General features: G+C 56.4%; 2 protein-coding genes across 5 annotated transcripts in view; both read right to left on the bottom strand.

The window, feature by feature from the left end:
* Positions 1-6,249: 6,249 nt before the first annotated feature.
* Positions 6,250-9,384, bottom strand: IL17C (interleukin 17C; the record flags this gene model as incomplete). The annotated part of the gene is made up of 3 exons (XM_084644403.1): positions 6,250-7,041; positions 8,327-8,643; positions 9,367-9,384. 3 exons carry the CDS (start codon positions 9,382-9,384, stop codon positions 6,792-6,794), a joined length of 585 nt encoding a protein of 194 aa, XP_084500529.1. The 3' UTR covers positions 6,250-6,791.
* Positions 9,385-15,572: 6,188 nt separating this feature from the next.
* ZC3H18 (zinc finger CCCH-type containing 18) overlaps positions 15,573-19,382 on the bottom strand; it is a 60,387-nt gene continuing 56,577 nt past the window's right edge. For 2 of the 4 annotated variants that reach the window (XM_084644559.1, XM_084644562.1), the window contains exons 18-19: positions 19,090-19,186; positions 15,574-16,465 (exon numbers count right to left, since the gene is read on the bottom strand). In XM_084644559.1, the coding sequence (XP_084500685.1) occupies positions 16,261-16,465; positions 19,090-19,186 (302 nt within the window). In that variant the 3' untranslated portion in view covers positions 15,574-16,260. Of the gene's footprint in view, positions 16,466-19,089; positions 19,187-19,382 lie in introns of all 4 variants that reach the window. The other 2 variants (XM_084644560.1, XM_084644561.1) reach the window with 2 other exon arrangements.

Below are 19,382 nucleotides of genomic sequence, written 5' to 3'. Positions count from 1 at the left end.
CACCGTGGCCCAGGAGGAAATGAGCCGGGTTTCTCCTTTCCCCCAAGGCAGCTATTGTCTCCTCTCCTTGCGTCAATCAGGGCCCGAGACATGAATCACCCCGGGCTCCCTCCCTGGCCTAGCCTGTCCTCCCCTTGCCCAGGCAGGGCTGGCCTGCAGCAGTTGTGTACCCCATTCCTGACCTCAGCCCGCTCGCCCCTGCTTCCAGGTGTGCCAGCCCTCCATGCTCAAGTTGCACCGTTGTGCGTGTCGTGATTGCACCACGTCTGTTCCGTCGCGGCCCGGACCGTGCCAGGAAGGGCTCACGCAGCAGGTGGTGTGACAGAGCCTGGGGGGCCAGGGGTTTGGCCTGTGACCCACGCAGCGCTGCCCCGGCACTGTGGACTGGCTACGCACCCAGCCACGGTGCCGCGGCACTGTTGGCTCTGGCCTGGGGGGTACCTGTACCTGCCTCAGAGTCACACGCGTAGACACTGGGCTTAGTTAACAGGTCAGCAGTTGCGGGGTGGGGGGAGCTGTCTGCTACTGTCTGTACAGCGTCCTAGGACAGTGGGGGCTGCTCGTGGCTGGTCCTGGGCTGTGTTGCAAAGGCCACTGGGCCCAGGGATGCGCCTAGACGATCGCTGACGTGCACGACGCCAGAGTGAGGGGCCTAGGTGCCTACAGAAGGATTGGGGAGAGACGGGGCTCATAGAGTGAGTCGCAAAAACCAGCGCGCTGAGTGGGGAGCTGCCCGAGCCAGCCGGGGGGGGGGGTGATAGCGGGGTGGGTGCGAAGCCCTGCTGCTCTCTGGGAGATTGGGGTGCGGGCTGCCCCCTCGCGTAGTGCCGAGGGCACTCTCCTCCTTTGCCACACCAGCACCAGCCTCTTAGCATTTAGCCCAGTGGGTGGGGTGTACGGTGGGAGCACCCCGGTTAACTCCCCTCCCCGCCGGACGGGATCAGCTCCCCCATCTCCAGTTGGTGCCCTACCCGCTGGCATCGGGGGTGTGCTGCCCTGCGGCTCCGCCAGGCCGCCCCCTTGCAGCTATTGTACTGGGGCAGTGGGGCCGGGGGGGGGGGGGGGGCTCAGAGGCCACTTCAAACCCTTCCTCCCCTTCACATCGAGGGGGTGGGCATGAGACCCAGCTGCGGACCCTAACCCTGGGTTGAGTCACGGGGGAGGCTGCTCCCGCCCGCCAGCGGGCCTGCAGCTGTGGGAGCCCATGCCTGTAGGTGAGCTATGAGCGCAGATAGCAGCTCAGGGCCCCATGGGTGACTCGTGGGGGGGGGGGGGGGGGATCCATCCTCGGGCTTCATGTCCGGCCAGCTGGGCATGAGGCTGCGTCGCACACGTGCCGAGACAGACCCGGCGGAGCCCTGTGGCTTTAGGGGGCCTACGATGTGCAGTGGCTGCTGAGCGGGGGGTTTGCGAAGCCCAGTGGGACCTGATTCTGGGATTTAGACACTGAGGTGTCGGGCACTGAATGCTCTCTGGGCCTCTAGCCTGAACAAGAAAAACCTGGTTCGGCATGACAGTGACGCTTGCCCAAGGCCCCCAGCAGCACCTGAAAGCTGGGCACGAGGACATCCCGGGCAAAGCGGCTGGTGCTGCGTGGTCTGTCCTATCACCTCCCCCCCGACCCCCAACCGTCACGAAGGCCAGCACCACACCGGGTTTTGGGGCCATCGCCAGCAGACACGTCAAAGCACATGGGCCGGTGTGTAAACCACGCCAGCCGAAAGGGCCCGGTGGGTGCGAGGCGGGCCCGTGACCTGTTTCGGGGAACGGCGCGCCCAGGCCTGCCGCAGTCTGGCCCCATTCTGCGTCAGCTGCCCAAGCAGAAACAAAACCCAGAGCCTGTGGAAACTGCGTGGAGCTACAAAACACGTCTCATTTTTATAGCGCACGGCTGGCCGCCCGAGGTGCTGATCCCAGCCTGCCCGCCTCCTTCGCGGGAAAGACTGGGTCTGCGTGTTCGTGAGCGCCCGGTGGCATGCTGGGTACACGTCCTGCTTGGGCGAAACGCACGGGCCACGAAGGGGGGGGGGATTGTGGTGTTTGTTGAGGTGCTCGTGATACCGGGCAGTTCTGGATGGCAGCTCCGGGCTGGCAGGTCAGCCACGCCAGCTGTTGCTCTGGACCCTGACACGTCCCGGTATGGATCGCCGGCTCGGGGCTTAGCTAAAGTATGTCACCGTACAGCCACGGCAGTAATTACCGTGGTGGGTCACAGCCACACTTGTTCCTTCTGGTGGCAGTGTGCGGCCTCACCAGGAACGCTGCCACCGACTGACGTGGGGCAGTGGTGGGGGGAGGGAGGCTGACAACTGGAGCCTGGCAGCCCAGGGACTGATAGCCTCGGCTGTAGGCACTGAGCTCTCCGCTGGTTTCCCTCCCTGCCCCTCCCCCCTAAAGCTGTAGGGTGACCAGATATCCTGATTTTATAGGGACAGTCCCAATTTTTGGGTCTTTTTCTTATATTGGCTCCTCTTATCCCCCCCACCCCAGGCCCGATTTTTCACACTTGCTGTCTGGTCACCCTACAAAGCTGACAGGTGGGCACCAGCTCATAACTGGGCCCGCCCACCCCAACAGCCTGAGCCCTTCTCCCTTCCTCCCCCAGCTCCCCACTTGCCCCTGCTTGCCCTGGCCCAGTGCTGACAGCCCAGCGATGAGGCCTCATGGGCTTCCATTTCACAGCAGGGAGTGTATTATTCCACATTTCGGCTCCGGCTCAGGCTGTCAGCTGGCCCCAGGGGGGAGGTGAGGGCTCCGTTCCCTGGGCTCCCACCCTTGGGAGCCAGAGAGGTAATGTGAAATAATAGCAGCTGTGAAACTGACATTCTTGTCAATTTCACAGCTGGCAGACCCCCTCCCTGTGAAACTGAGCCCAGTGCAGGGTCACAGCTGGGCTGTCAGAACCAGCGCTGGGAAGGGGAAGCTCCTGCTGTGAGCCCCTCTGCTGGGGCTGACAGCCAGGAGCCCAGCTACCTGCCAGGGAAGTCTCATGGTGGGGGAAGAGACCCAGAGCCTGGCTGGGGCTGTTCCCTGCCCCCATCCCTCACTGGGAAGCAGTAGCAGGGGCTGGGGCTGGGGGAGCTGTGACTCCTGTACCCCGCTAACAGCTTGGGCTGTCAGTCCCAGGACTTGGGGATGGGAGGTCAGCCCTTTTGGGACTGGCCACCAACAGCCGATGTAAGTCATGCAGGGTCTACACAGACCCACGGTGAGCGCTACACCCCTCGTGGCGGGGTGGGGGGGCATCATGATGTCGGGGTAACGGGCTGCTTACTTCGGCAGGCGCACCATCGCAGTGGACATGGCCATAACTAGGGTGACGTACGCACCCTTTCGGTGCCCTAACTCTGTAGCCCCACCCTCCGGCTGGGCCATGTTGTTATAGCCCAAATGCCTCCCCTCCCTTTAGGAAGTTCCCTGGGAAGGCACATTAGCAGTATATATTGCTAAAGCTATTGCAAGGTGAAAGATGTGCACGTGGGGAGTGGAAGTTTTTTTACAGGGTATAAAAGGCCAAAAAAAAAGCTAATTAAATAGTTTAGTTAGCTTAATTTGAAAATAAAACGCTGGCCCCAGCCAGTCCAAGGTCGCAGTTTGCAGCCGACTTTTGGCTGCAAGCCGAGAAAGACGGGGGCTTTAAAGTTGCCCAAGCAGCCATAAAAAAAGAAAATTTAACTGCACAGGCATGCACTTTCAAACAGCAAAGCCAGCAAACAAGAAAACAAAGCCCAGGGTTGCAGAGTCTGAAAACACAAACACAACAACAAGGGGCAGGGCGGGGAGGGGGCAAGCCAGGCGTCCCTAAAGCCAAGGTGTTAAAAAAAAAAACCCACAAGAAGCTGGTTTAGACTGGCACAAAGAGCACCAGGAACAAAGGTCATGGAATAACCCCCCCCCCCCCCCAAAGAAGCCCAGGACTTATAACCCTACTAAAAGCTGGAGCAATTCGGAGAGCACAGCAGATCCTTGGATGGCCTGGGCCCAGGACAGCACTCCTGCCCACCTTCCCCGCCCGCCTTCTTCTGACATGACACTCAGACCTGGCCAGTCTGGGTCGTGCGTGTGTGAGAAAAGAAGTGGGTTAGGGCTTGGGGCATTAATGCTTACTTTCTTCCCTTAAGTAACGTGGCCGCATTCCTAACACTCTCTGCTGTTCTTTTATGATTTTATTCATAAAGCTTTAAACTGTAAACACTTGGTGTGTTGTGTCCTCTCTTCCCCAAAAAACCCTGTGGCCCCAGCATGATCAACTGTGGCCTCAGGAAAATTGGAAACAAAAATCTGCCACGATGCCATGCTGGTGCCAAGTGGTGCCACTGGGCGCAGGGGTCAAGCAACCGGTCGAGGGAGCAAGGTAGGCCAGGAGGACAACAGGGGGCTTGGACGGGAGCAAACGAGGGAGGGGAAGCCAGAGCAGGTGCTCACATGTATCAGGTGGGGTCAGTGCTGGGCTGTGGGCTCAATGCACCGATGAAGGACAGGCTGACCCAGAGGCCTGCTGCCCTTGCCGGAGACTAGCCCGGGAGTCCGGATCACTCTTTTGCCCACCCCCGTCTCGCACTGGGTGGAATAGCCCATCCTCTAGCTCATTCCCTAATTAGGCTGGGTTTCCAGCACACCAAGCTGGGCCCATTCCTCTCCTTGTTCATCAGGCACGGCCCTTGGCTTGCCTCAGTCGCCCCTTTTGTTAGGCCTGAGCCGTCTCTCTGCTTTTCAGACCCCTGCCTTTCCACTCACTGGCACAGGGTGTTGCAGCCAGAAGCACGTTCCAGCGGCTGAGCTCACAACCTGGGTAGAGTTGCAAGACCCCCGCCTCCCCCCAAAATGATAACAGCAGTTCTCCAACTCACCCCAAACCTCACTGGCCAAAGAGTCGTGTAACAAACAAGGCTGAGCCCTGGACGCTTTCCATAGCGACATAAAACTTTATTTGCTGGCACTTCTCCCACTTCCACACCAGAGAAATTACATCCCAGGAACAACAGATGCTTTCAACAAATCAGCAACATTCAAATCCAGGCAATATTAAATAGGGTGGCTTAACAGGGACACAATAAATAACAATGGCTTGGCATAAATAATAATAATAATTAGGCATTATCACACACTCACCAGAATTCACAATAAGGACACATGGAGCTTAAATAAATAGATTTTCCCCGGTAGCTGTGGAGCTTGGAGGGCTGGCCCTGGGGAGAGCGTGCCCCCCGAGCCACGTTCAAAAACAACAACAGCAGCTGCTGCAAAGGAAATGGCCCTGCTGGTGTGTAGTCTTGGGTCCAGCTGGGTGCTGGGCTGGCCTGGTGCACTGAGCACACATGTGGCCACTTGGTTTACGCTTTACAAGCCGCGAGCCACAGGGATTGCTTTGCAGGGGCATTTTGAAGCTCATGAGGGACTATAAGCACTGCCCAGAGCCGGCAGCCTCCCGTCAGCATGGCCAGAACAGCTCATTGGTGTCCCGCTTGGCAGGCCTGATTTCCAATGCAAGACTTCAGGCTGTGGCTAGTATGAGACAGGCCAGGGGATTGGATCTGGCTCAGTGTTTTACAAAGAAAATGTTTCTCGGTAACAAGGGAGCCAGCACCTTCATCTCTGGGGACAGCATCTCCCATCAAATAGAAATAAATAAATAATCAATAAATACACAGAACAAATCAGCATCAAGGCTGGCTGGCCCCGACCCCTGTCGGCCCAGCTGGGGGCCATCTGGGCTGGACACAGCCTTGTAATAGCCCATGGTTCCCTGCGTTGCAGCGTCAAGGACGGCTGCAGGGTATTGCAGGTCTCCCAAGGGGCGGGAATGCGCAGAGCACAGGCTGATCGCCCCACTTCACAGCTTGCTGGCCAGTCAACGTGCTTGGGTTTGCTAGGAAAGTATATGTGAGACCCCAGCCCACAGAGCATCTTAAGGCTGCAAAGTAAAGCAGCAAGGACAATGCTCGTCGGTATGCACTGCTTTCTGCAGGGCAGAGTTAAGGCTATGGAGGCAACCCCAGCTTTGCCATTGCTTCATTGTGCAGCCTTTACTGTCAGGTTTTTCTGGCTGGAATTTCATATGTTTTGGGTTTTTTTTTTTAAAGACAAATGTAGCCACACAAAGAAGAGCCCTGGCATGCTCTCTGTTAGCGAGCACCCGGAGGCAGTGCCTGGCACAATGTGTGCAATCAGCAAGGCGGGTGTGCTCGCCTACCTCCATAACACCCCTCCTCCTCCTGTCACATGCACCCTCTATCTACCTTGGGGAAGGAGGCAGGGCCAGCCAGGCATGAGGTCTGTAATAAACACAAGAGCATTAGAATGAGCCCTCCAACAGGCTAGTGGCCTGTGGCTAATGCCAGTTGCTTCAGTGGAAGAAATACATTCCCGCTCGCCTCCCAAGAGATGCACCTAATTGTGCAAAACTCTAGCAAGGAGAAAATTCCTTCCTGGCCCCTCTAGCTGGCAGTCAGGTGGTGCCCTGAAGCATGAGGATTCACAGCTCTTTTCATTGCATTTCCAGCTTGCAAAGCACCTGCAGCTCAACCTGGGCAGCTGACGGTTTGGATTTCAGGATCACCAGGTGGCAAGCTGGAATCCAGATCCCAGGACAGCTAGCTGGTTGGGGTTGGTCTCGCTAATAACAGGGAACTGGTTCCATAGGGCCTACAATTGAAATAAATAGTAAGTAAGTGCTTTAAAACAAACATACTGGTCTGTGTGACATGGTCACACTGCGGGTCTGGGGTTAACATGCTGGAAACCAGCTGCCTCCACAGGAGCTCGGCTGCTCCAGCATCTGTCACATGTGTTCAGCCGCTGGACCTGGGGAGGACACAGGTGCAGCCGACCGGCACCTTGATGTAGTCCATCTCGAAGGCAAAGGTCCCAGGGCTGGCACTGTGCGGGCATGGCTTGCGGCGAAGCACCATCATGGTCTGGCGCATGGGCACGGAGTTGAGCGAGGCCGTCTCCCGGCCTGTCTTGGCGTCAATGCAGCCGGTACACAGGCACTCGGCGAAGGCCAGCTTCCGCGGGTAGCGGTTCTCATCCTCATCGATGCTGCGGGAGAGGAGAAGGGTCACGCCACGCTCTGGGAGAGGCAGAGCTCATGCAGCCCCAGCTCCCACTGGCAGCAGCCTCGCCATGCTCAGAGCTCAGCTGGCATCTGAACACTTGAAACTCCCCTGTGTGACCTGGGGGGCACAGGAGCTGGCCACGCTCCATCCCCCATGGATGTCAGTGAGAGCTGCGGGTGTCCAGTCCCAATGCCATGTTTCCAAGCGTCTCCATTCACCCAGCTCTGCCCCAGACATCCTGCATGCCCTTGGGCAAATCACTTAGCTTCTCAGTGGCCCTCCTGTATGATGCGGATAAGCTCTCACAGGGGTGCGGGAGGATAAATACATGAGCTGCGCTGGGGATAGGGCCATGGAAGTACCTTCAGTAGATAGTTCCATATTGCTGCACCATCTGGAGATTCGTTCGGGGTCTATTTAAGGCCTGTTTCCACTGGATGGACCCAAGGAAACAGTTTCGATGAGCATTTGGGCACTCAGTTTCCCCATCTATGAAATGGGGACAGTAATACCTCCCTCCCAGGGCAGGAAGGGAGACAGTAGTTCATGGTGCATCAGTGCTAAGCTCCAGGAGAGGGGTCCACCCTGGCTGCAGGGGATGGACAAGGTGTAAACAATCAACAGGTCTTCTGTTCTGCAATTCTCTTGCAGAGATTTACCAGCTGGGGAGATTTGCTCTAGGGCCACAGTGGTCTTTTTCTCTCAGAGATCCCCTGTGTGTCTCTCACTGAACCGGGGGTTCCTATGACTCCCCGGGGAGTCCACAGATCAGTTGTTCCTTAGCAACTGTCCGTTCCTTTGTGGCTCCCTGGCTGGAGAGCAGTGGGACTGGAGTGTTTTGCTCCTGTTTTGTGGGGGGGAGAACCCACAACCCTTGTTCTGCCGCGGGAACCTTTCCACCTGTCAGCCCTCGCTCCCTACTGGGGATTTTCATACGGAGCCGGTTGGTCTTCAAATGAAAAGGACCAGCGACAGCCATGCTCAGACGGCATCCGGTGCGTTCGTGGGGCTGTGCGAACGCTAGCGAGGGACAGCTAGCGTCAGCCCGCTCCCCAAGAGAGGAAACCGAGGCACAGCCAGGGGAAGAGGTGTACCCAAGGTCACGCTGGGTGGCGGGGTCAGAGCTGAGCCTCGAGCCCAGGAGAGCTGCGATCACTAGGCCGTGCAACCCCGACTCAAGCCTGCTAGGCACAGAATGCTGCCAGGTCTCACTGTCTAAGGTTCCTCCCCATGCAAACCCTGCCCACCCAGGGGCGGCCCAGGCCTACCGGTATCTCCAGGGAGAGAGGGAGCGCTCGTTGGGCTCGCTGTTGACGGTAGCCTGGAGCTGCAGAGCCGGGCAACCATCTACTTGGCGCTTGCGTCTCTGGCCTCCGTCCTGCTGCAGCTTTTCCAGGTGTGGCACCAGCTGCACGGGGGCGTAGCGGTCCCACTTCATGGTCCTGCTCACAAAGTGGGTGGGCAGCTCCCCGGCCTGCAGCTCCTCCTGGCTGAAGCAGTGGTGGTGGTGATTGCGGCGGTCCCTTGACCGCCCCTGGGCTTGGCCGGCCGACAGCGAGAGAAGGAGCAGGGCGCACAGCACCCCCTGATGGACAGAGACGGGGGGGGGGGGAGATAAGTGCCTGCAGACGAGCAGCCTTCCCAGGAGGGACGTCCCGTGACAGCCCGGGGGACACCTCCAGAAAACGCCCTCCCCTCTGCAATCATTGCCGGCTTTCCCATGAGCCTGAGTCCTGGGGCAATACAGTCCCACCCCACCCCGCAGGCCCGGAGAACAGTCACAGCTGCCATTGCATTTTATCTACACACACAGTCACACAATGGACTGTGCATATTCCCCCCAGGCCTCTACAAACATACAGTGTGTAGGTCTATACACCCCCTTCCCACACAAACACACAGCTTATATGTGTATCCACACACCTCTCCACATAGTGTGTGTGTATATATGTACACACACACACAAAGCATATATATGTATCCACACTGCTCTACACAAACAGGGTGTGTATATAGGTACACCCCCCCACCATGCACACACACAGAGCTTCTATATGTACCCACACAGCGTATATATCTATACATATGTACACACACCGCTCTACACAACCCTACAGTATGAGATTGCCAGCTATGGACCTGCCCACCCACCCTTATTCTGCTTAACTGCTGACCCCCTTTGCCACTCAGCCTTCCTGGCCATTGCCTCACACACAGCGTGCCAGGAGGGCCGCACTGGCATGGGTGCCGAGCCAGCCCAGGTGCTGGGAATCCCTTGGCGAAGAGCTGGCCGAGGCAGCCGCCTTACCACGCTGGCTGAGTCCATGGAGGAGGGGGAAGACCAAGTGGCTTGGAGCAGGTGATGCGTCCTCAGGCTGCAGAGCGTCTGCTCTCTTCTGTGGCTCTCCCTAGGCTGGCTGCTCCTGCCCTCAGGGGTGGTAGGTGCAGTGACAGGTGTTCTCTGGCCAGGTCTCTGGCTGCCTGAGTTTATATAGTGACCGTGTAGGTGATGTACACACACCTGGAAACTCCAAACACTCAACCTCTCTTCCTCCTCCCATTTTACCTCGGCTACTTCCTCTTGGGCAGGAGCAGGACAGTGGCTAATTGATTGTAAGAGTCTCTCTTCCTTTATTCTGCAATCTGTTAATCATTGGCTCAGCACTTTAGGGGCGAGGTGGCCCGGGGCAGGGAGCTGGGGGAATGTGGGGGAGTCCTTTTTACAGGCTGCCATCTCCCTGCTGTTCCCCACATGTGGCTCCCTCTGGAGCTTGACCCAGGGACCATGTGTTTGATTCGGGAGGCAGAGGAAGATATGCCCCAGCTGAGCTTGCGGGGTGTGTGTGTGTCCCACAACTCAGTCCCCCCTTGGCTTTGGAGACTGCCACTTGGGATGAGCTGGCTGACGCTCTGCTAGGGCTGGTGGGCGCCCAGAGCAGAGGGGTCTGGGTTTGTGTGGGCGGGTGCCTGTTTGGGTGGCACACTTGCCTCAAGGATGAGATGATGCAGGATCTGCTCATCTTACACCGCTCCAGGAAGAGACGTGCCCGAGGGGAACGCTCTTGGCATTAAAAAGCTAGCAGTAGCTCCTTTGCACTGGGTCTGCCGGTTCGTTCTCAGCTGTAATCCCTCCCTGGGGCAACACTCTCAGCCACGCGGTAGGCGTCAGAGTTGGCAAAGGGAGCCAGTCAGCTAATGCCGCTGTACAGTCCACATCCGGGACGTTCAAAGCACTGCATATCTGGGGAAACTGAGGCACAGAGCAGTGACTTGTCCAAGGGCACCTGGCACAGGCCTCAAAGGTGCCCTTAACCCGCGTCTGGAACAGGCCCCATCTCTTCAGTCAAGCCCCCTCCCCAAAGATAACGCCCCGAGGCCTGACCACGTCGCACTGGCAGCGTTGGACACGTGCGGGCTGCCTGATCGAGGGGGCACTTGGGCAGCACCGGGAGATGCCGGAGAGATGGGGTGCCTTCCCCCCCCCCCACCGAGCAGCCGTGGAAGGGTTAACATGCAGCCACAACTGGGTGAAACGTCAACCCGCAAAGCAGGCTCTGAACTTTTGGCTGGATCACGGGTTCCCTGCAAACCGGCCTTACCAGGCGCTGCTCCTTGCTGCCATGCGCTGGAGTCACTCATTCACCGTGGCTGTCACGTGCTCCTGCCGGCTTGGCCCGGGATTAAGGGGAAACCCCCATGCCGCACTGCAGCTCGCTGGGCCACGCCTGGCGGGGCAACTGCAGCTTGCTGGGACCGGCCCCGATGCCACCAACGGCTGGGAGGCAATCTGGCCTGGAGCCTCGCTGCGTGGCTGAGCCCGGCCCCCTGCCCCGCTGCGTGGTGATGGGGGCAGGACTCGGCCGGAGCCCCAAGGCCATGCGCTGCCCGGAGAGTGGGGCTGGGCAACCAGGGTTTCCAGGTACCGGGCCAGCACCCACGGGTTCAGACAGGGAGGGAGCAGTCCCTTGCCCTTGCGCCCGCCGTCAGGTTCACTCAGCGCAGGCCTGGGGCTCTCTGCGCACGCCCGGGCCGGTGACTGCAGGGCTGTCCTGGGGCCAGGGCTGCATATTGAAATGCAGCCTTTGGCATCGGGAACAGTGAGGTATGACTCCCAGGCCTTCCCTCGGCGCCTCCTAATGCCTCTCTCTTGGTCTCCCTGCCAGGCAGCACCAACCCCCAGGTCCATGGCTGGAGGGTGAAGCAGGGGGCAGCACTAGCAGGGGAAGGGGCAGGCAGTTGCCCTTCTGTCCAGCTCCTCCCACGACCCCATATCTCAGACCCTGTGGGGATAAGCCTGCGGCTTTGTTTGCACTCCCCCCTCCCCAAGCTGATGTGTCCTTACGACTCTTCCCTTACCCCCGAGCAGGGCTGAGACAGCCGGACTATTTCCAGCCCCACAGCAGAGGCGAGATCCAGCCCCTGGCGTTGAAGATTCCTCCCCCTCCCCCCGACTTCTGCAGGGGAAGCAGCCTAGGAATTTTTGCAAAGCACTGCCCAGCACCCGTGCTGGCCACGGCTCCTTGCAGGGACGCCCTGGGGCCCCTGACTGAATGGAAAGGGGGAGAACAGCAGAGTGACGGGGGGGGGGGCAACTCTCATTAACTTGCCCACTGAGCACACCCGCCCCCTGGGCCAAAGACAGCTGCTTGGTGCCAAATGGAGTCTGTGCTTCCCAGCGAGCTTCCAGCCCTGGGTGCCAGCAGGGAAGGGGCCTGTCCCCGGTCTGTGTCCACTCCATGCTGTGTGTGCAGGTGAATTGTTTACAGGAATAAATGCAGCACCCCCAGTCGGGGAGAGAGGCAGCAGGTGACCACAGGCAGGAGCAGAGTATAAGCCCTGGCACCTCCAGCTGGCAGCAGCGTGGGGCTTGGCGGGCAGAGAGCTGGCCCCTCGCCCACGTCCCAGTGGCACCGAGCTAATCAGAGCGAGCCGGAGGCCCCGGCCCCCTTGCGGCGAAGGACGTCACCGCCCCATGTAACAAGTGGCCCATTTCTCGGTGGCTGCTGAGGTGGGGAGCTGAAGCAAGGTGAGAAGTCCCAAGTTGGGTAACACAGGAAAGGGCTGACAGGTGATACCTTTCGCCCACGCACATGTGAAAGGCCGGCCTGGCGGGCGTGGGTTTGAGAGCGGCTGCAGCTGCTGAGGGGCCAGGGACCCAGCGGCCTGGGCATCGAGCAGGGCCCGCATCGGAGCAAACATTAAAACACAAGTCAGTGCCTTGCCCCCCCGACCTCAGGGCCAGGGGCAGACACACCTCCGCCGTCACGAGGCCCCCGGCCCTTTGGCAAGGCTCAGTGCAGGCATGAAACAAACGCAGCATGGAAAGAATGCGAAACTTGCCTTTGAGGCGGCCGCTAGCTCAGGAACTTCCTGGCTGACATGCCCTGGCGCGGGAGGCTGGAGCCAGCCACTCCAGGCGTTACATGTCAAACACGGCCTGAAGGGGCACTAGGGGGAAGAGAAGGGAGTTCTGTGGGCAGGAGGGGGGCCGGGGGGGCTCTGAGATTGGGATCTCACCTAATGTGGGAGCAGGGGTTTTCGAACGGGGAGCGAGGATGGGGGAGAGAGGGGGGGGGGAACCATGCTGAGGTCATCCAGGCTGCAGCTCTCTTGACGGAGGGGCATCGCCGTGTGGGCTGCTCCCTGGGCCATCGCCTGGCTGGATTCACGCGCTAGCTGGGTGCCCTAGAGACAAGGCCGAACCCTGCCTTTAAATGGCTGGGGCTACACCAAGGAGCGAGCGCTGTGGGAGACACAGCGAGGGTTTGGCGCCCCTAGTATCCCTGGGAGTTTCAGGCTTAGCATCAATAGACTCAGGCTGCTCAGACACGAGGTCTCTGGGCCCAGGGCCACCCCTGGGAGCCGGCCTCTCCTGAACGGCGGGGTGGAGCTGCTCCGCTTTGTCCCAGCCCCCATTTCAGGAGGCGATACCCAAACAAGCATCTCCCGCTTTCCTGGGGGAGAGGGTTTGCCGCCCCCTCTGCTCTCCGAACCTTGCTCTGAAATGCCTGGGAGCGAAGGGCCCACGTCTGCACCCCAACAAAGGGACTTGCCTATCCAGAGAGGCCGGCAAACCTTCGCCTGGCTGGTTGCAGCTGCTTGCTTCTCAGCACTCTGGCCAAGCAACCCCCCGCGCCCGCCCGCTCACTGACTTCTGCACCGTTAGACTCCATGTCTTACAGCCATTACATACCATCGGGGGGAGAGAGACTCTGCAGACCGCGTGGTCCAGTTCCAGCTCTGGGAGGAGGGGAAGGGCATTGATGTCTGTGCTTTGGAAGGATGTGCGCTCACCTTTCTAAAGTGCCGTGGGAGCAAGGGCTAGAAAGCATTACCAAGCCTTAGGGGCATGCACACGGAATCAAGCTGACGGAGAAACGAATCCAAAGTGATCCTTGTAGCTGGTCCCCTCGGAGGCTTATCTGGGGGTTAGACTGCATTGCCAGATCCCAGGAGACAGGCAGCGTAGAGCAAATGAAAATGAGTACAAGGGCCTCTAAACGGCAGTGCCCACAGCAGAGAGCTATTTAGCAGCAATTCCAGGTCGCAAAGGTGGGGTGCACCCTTACCAGGCGTTTTACTTGGGACTCTCAAGCCCAAATAGTCATCCAGCTCATGCCACCAGCATGCTCCATTTTGCAAAGCGTGCACATTTTTTGTACTTAACCCTTTTTAAACCAGCAGGTTCATGACCTCTAAATAAGTGGCCCTTGGACAGGTCACTGCTGACCCAAGCCAGGCTGCTACCGTCCCCAGGAAATGACAAGGTTTCAGCAGCTAACTCCGTCAGAAATATGCGCTCCCGCCCCTAGGTTAGGAAAGTCAAGGTAGAGCAATGCTACTGGAAGTTTAAGAATGCGGCAGTTGTTCTGGGGAAAGAGGTCATTGGTCCAGCGAGCCAGGCCTCCCAGCCATGGCTGAAGATACAGGGAAAGGTGCAGCCCCATGCCTTTAACACCGGTCACCACCAGCTTCGGGAACATGCTCCCCTCCCAGTGGCATGACCAGGCAAGATACCCAAGCACCAAGTCAGGCCTTTTCTTTTTGGCAAGGCCTACTTCCCAAACCCTCTAACGTAGGGCTGGGGAAGGTGGGAAAACCAGGAGTTGATTCCAGAAGGCTGGTGTCTCCCCCCAAATCTCGCTGCTGTGAAGATACTTGTTATTGTCATTAGTACAAGTGCTGAGAGTCAGGTGAAAGTGGCAGACGTGCAGGAGACTCTCACTTCCCAGCTGAAGGGCTATCCAGTGATTGAATTATTGCTCCTGGCCTGTGTGTTCTTTTGGATCTGTGCGCGGCTCAGCTCTGAGTTTCATCTCACAATGAAACCTAGGTATTGCTGTACTAGGGCCTTGGATGTAAAGGCCCCTCACCTTTGACTTGCCATTACATCACAGCTCACCACCAGGGATCCTAGTTTTCTGAGAGAACAAAATTCTCCTATAAAAACCATGAAAATCCATGTTTTCCCACATTTAAAATGAAACACTGAAAGTTTAGAGAGAGGTATCTGTTGAACACCTTTTATTGACAGACAGCAGAACCCTGGTAATCGGAGCCTCCATTATCCGGCTTTCTGTATTAACTGAACCGGCCTCGGCTGGTCAGCCCCACCCCTGGTCAGATCTGGGCTGCTGGTGGTTCAGTTAATACGGAGAGCCGGATAATGGAGGCTTGGATAAACGGGGTTCTAGGGTATGTTTTGTCACAAAATGTAAAAATAAAAAATTCCCTGTAAAAATGCAAATTCTGCCTTTTTCCTTGGCAAATGGAGTCCTAGGATCCCTGCTCACCACTAGAAGTAGTGGTGGCTTCTCCCTCGTCTGACGTCCTTCACCCCTTATTTGATCGTGCAGCAAACACCGACAATGCTAAGTTCGTAACATCAAATTAGCTCTCGAAGCGGGTCAGGAGAGGAAGCACAATCTGGAGGTTAAAGGACTGGCCAAAGCACCATCAGGTCTGGGATGCACTTAAAGCTCTACCACGGATTTGCTATTGTGAACTTGGGGATTTCACTTTGCGCCTGTGCCTCAGTTTCCTCCTCTGGAAAATGGGGATAGTGCTACCTTCCTGATGGGAGTTCTGCCATGGTTAAACAACGCAGCTGGTCTTCAACGGAAGTTCTGGCTGGAGCCCAGTGTTTATAAGGCATTAGGAGCCTCCAGAAACAGCTCCAGAGCACAAGATGTGCCAGCACTAGGATGTTAATGTAACATTAAGCAGCAGCCCGCCGTGACAGGAGCTCACATTCAGACAAACCTTGGCGACAGCAATGCCAACACTGGAAGATTAAATGGCTCTGTCACCTGACCGCACTATACTACACAGGGAAGTCAACCTGGCTAAAGAGCTTACAGACAGAGGGAAGAAACACCCAAAGAGAAGAGGGCAGGTGCCCAGAGACCACAGTGAGGGATCCACACTGGGATCGTTAAGAGAACAAAATAGATAGGAAGAACTGTTTATCAAAATACTTTATTTCAGGGAGACCCCTCAAAAAAAGACCCTCCTCAGACAGACATCCCAACAATACCTTGGCTTTTTTTTTTTTTTTTTTTTAAATCAACTAAAACAATCTGATGCTTAAAATAAAAGACAGGTCATAGTTCCCAATCAGACTTTAGTCAAGAATATATATATATTTTTTTTGTTCCTGGGGGAGGGAGGGACAGGGGAGAGAAGATGATGTTGCCAGTAGTTCACAGCGGTTTTCGGTTCTCTCGTTACACAGTATATAGAACTGCATTGCTGAAGACACTCAACACACAGCTAGGCTAACTAGAAGAATACAACTTATGGCTAGCGAAGAGGGGAGGGCAGGGCAGGGCAGAGAGAGAGAGAGAAAGTGAAAGTATCCAACAGGGCTGGAATTTGGAGTCCTCTGTGCATAATTTACAGGGAAAACGTGGCGGTGTGGGCCTCCATCTCGGTGCCGGCTCGGTCTGTCTTGCATGGCTGATGCAGAGAGGGGATTACCCCCCGACTCTCCACCGTACGGGTTAGGAGCCAGAGTGAGTCGTCTCGTCTGTGGGATTTTTCAGCTGACAAACTTTTTTTTTTTTTTTTTTTAAATTTTTAAAAAGAATTGCAGCCAAAATCAGACAGAACTGCAAAATCCAGAGTGGCCGCTTGTATACTATTTATAAAAACATGGAAGAGTCTCGAATCCAGGTGGAGACAGAGCTCTGCACACATTGGACTATACTTTCCCAGGGATTTTGGCCCGTTTACGAGCAATGGCGTCTTCCACGGCTTTCAGCTGCTTCAGGAGCTCCTCCCGCCGCGACAGCGTGCTGGACTTGCCCGATTTCGCACTTGCAGCTGTTGGGCCTGGCTCGGTTGCTTTGCCTGGTACACTTGTGACTTTGCTGGAACTCTTGGACTGGGGCGACAGCTGGCGTTTCCTATAGGGTGGGGGAGAGAAAAAGCCACAACGCGGTAAGGGGGACGGATTGGTAACAGAGGGGGCTCCTGCACGTGCAGCTCCGAGATCAAGAGGTTTTCGAACAGCAGCAGGGGTTCAATAGCACAGCACGTTTCCCCGTGCTGCAGAAACACTAATGAAGCAGTCAGCTCTTTGCTGGAGGAAGTTGCTCCACTGCTTTAAAGGCTGGCTGAAATGAACGAGTTTTAGGATTGGAGTGGCAAGCCCAGCTGAAAAGTACCTGAGGAACGGTGGAGTTAAATCCACCGCACTCATGCAGTAGCAACCCAGAGGCCTAGGTTAGCGCTCCAGCATGCTAGGACGGGACAGACACACAGGAAGACATGGTCCCTCCCGCAAGGAATTTACAAGCTGCTTTGAGATAAGGGACAACACATGACCGTACCAAAAAAAGAGGGGGAGGTGGGGAAATCACATGGTTAAATACTGCACAGCTTGGTGGCTCCAAAGAATCCCCGTGCTGAATGAACTCGGCTGTCCCAGCAGCTGCCCCACCTAACCATCCACACTGCCTGGCTTTTTCCAGATGACCTGGCAGAGCTGGAGTTCAAAGAGGCGAGTCACACGCTTGCTGTTTTATGGACTGCACTCCACCTCCCTCCCTGCTCCCACCTACTGGGGCCATAAAAATCCAGAGGAAACCCCCAGCCATTAGGTAAGGCAGTGATGACAGCCAGAAGCCAGGAAATGCTGTCAACCCTCCCACGCCCCCCCTCGCAGGGATTGCCGAACAGCGTCTATAGTCCTCGGAATTGCACAACGTGCAGCTGACTGCAGTGCCCAAGCTCAGCGGGAGGGGTGCAATTTGAGCCTCACCTCCCTCTTTCTGGCAGCTGTCACGTGGGGTCATACTAGTGCCACTTGGGACTGATCTGTGACCGTTTGTGTAGCTGCTTCTGGCAATCTGACGGCATGTCACATGAGTGGTAAGACTCAACAGCCCAGGTTACAGAGACAGCCTGGTAATCCTTCTCCTTAAACCCAGCAACTCCTCACTTGACGCCCTTTGATATTAATCCCTGAGCAAGGGGCAGGCTGTTCAAATGTGAACTGAAAAGCATTTAAAACCTCAAAGCTAAGCTCCGGGAGAGCTCTGCCTGCCTCTCCTTTACCCCGGCCAGTCCCCAAGCTCAGGGTTCTTGTGATTCCCTTGCCCAGCATATACTGTTACTAAACCCTCAAACAAGAGCAGGTGGAAGAGGGTTAGGAGCTAGCAATGCCAGCTCCAGAAAAAGCAGGTAACAATGCTCAGGTTCCCCATTACAGCTTAGAAATATAACCTCCTGGTAGTCTAAGGAGGAAGGCCGGGCTTGAGGACTGAGCAGTGAGAGACCTGGGTTCTATTTCAGGCTCTGTCCCACTTCCTGTGGCGCACTGGACAAGCTACAATTTCTCTGTGCCTCGGTGTCCCAATCGGCAAAGACCCCATGTCATAGGAAGGCAAGGCATTGGACAAGACTGGCTCAATGTCCACAGAGATCTCTGAGGGAAGTTGCTAGAGAAATGCAAAGCAGTGTTACCTGGCTCTCGGGTGACCAGATGTCCCGATTTTTGGGTCCCTTTTCTTATATAGGCTCCTATTACCCCCCACCACCGTCCCGATCTTTCACACTTGCTGTTTGGTCACCCTACCCGGCTCCTACCAGCATCAAGTTGGACAGAGGCCATCTCAGCTGTACCAGAGACAACACTCCCTATTTCGCTGAGCAAGGCACTCCAACAGAAACCATGCTGACACAGCGTGGTCCTTGCTCACTAAGGCAACGAAGCCCCTGGCATCGCATTTTGGGTTCTGCTATGCAACGAAGGTGGCATTTGCTCTGTTTCAGTTGAAATACTACAGGAAGGAGAACAAGCTGGCACCAGAGACCAAGGCCTGGATGGGTGTAGATGGAATCAGGGTCATTCACTTTAACTCCTACCAGAAGCCACATCTTGGCAGCCTACTCTGGTTTTTAAGTGGCTCAGCTTGTGCAAGATTAGCCAAGAGACATGGAATGATGCACACCGGCCAGGAGAGACGAGGTCACAACCAGCACCTGTAGCTAGGACTGACCCCACAATGGGACAGCTGGCACAGGGAGCCCACTGGCTTCCATGCAATCTGAGCTCTGCCCAGCAAACTCCACCGGCTGCAGTTCACACTGAAGTAGTTGTATATAGTTAAGATCTTCACTGCTAGTACTTTGCATGTCCACAGCACCTTTTATCCAAGGATCTCAATGTGCACTACATGAGACGTCTGAATTAAACCCATTTTAGAGGCAGGGAAACTGAGTCATGGGTGAAGCAACTGGTGTCAGGGCAGTGGCAGAGAATTCCTTGCTTCTCAGTACTACCTTAAGCCACTCTACCGTCCAATTACATCCCTATCCTCCCAGTTTTCAACGAACCATGAGTGAGGCTCTTACGTCTCTCTGTGGTAGACTGCTAGAGAAGGGAAAGAGAGGTCTTCCTCCACAGGTCTTTGGCCAAACAGCTCTTTCCCTAGCCAACAAGCCAAGGATTTTGCTCTTCTGCAAACCATGATGGCCAAGAGATAACAAGTCACAGGTGGGAGTGGATGGCGGGATACGCACTGACCTGTCTGTCTGAGCAGGAGATGGTTTAGGGTTCTGGCCTCTCTGCCGATCTTGTTTGGGTGAAGAGATTCTCCCAGCCAGTTTCCTATCGCGAGGACCTATTGCAGAACGTAAAGACAAAAGGTTTTAGCCCTTGCATAAGCCATGGTGTGTTACCAGAGCACACAGTACCATTTCGCCACTTTAAACACAGCCGTTCCCTAGATGGGCCAGGCTGCATCAGGAAAGGAAAGATCCAGCTGCAGCACTTTGAGAAACTCCCTCAGCTCTGCAGAGACACTGCACTTGTGAGGA

The sequence above is a fragment of the Lepidochelys olivacea genome, assembly GCF_965140295.1.
Source record: "Lepidochelys olivacea isolate rLepOli2 genome assembly, chromosome: 12".
Taxonomy (NCBI): Eukaryota; Metazoa; Chordata; order Testudines; family Cheloniidae; genus Lepidochelys; species Lepidochelys olivacea.
This window is presented reverse-complemented; position numbering and strand designations above follow the sequence as displayed.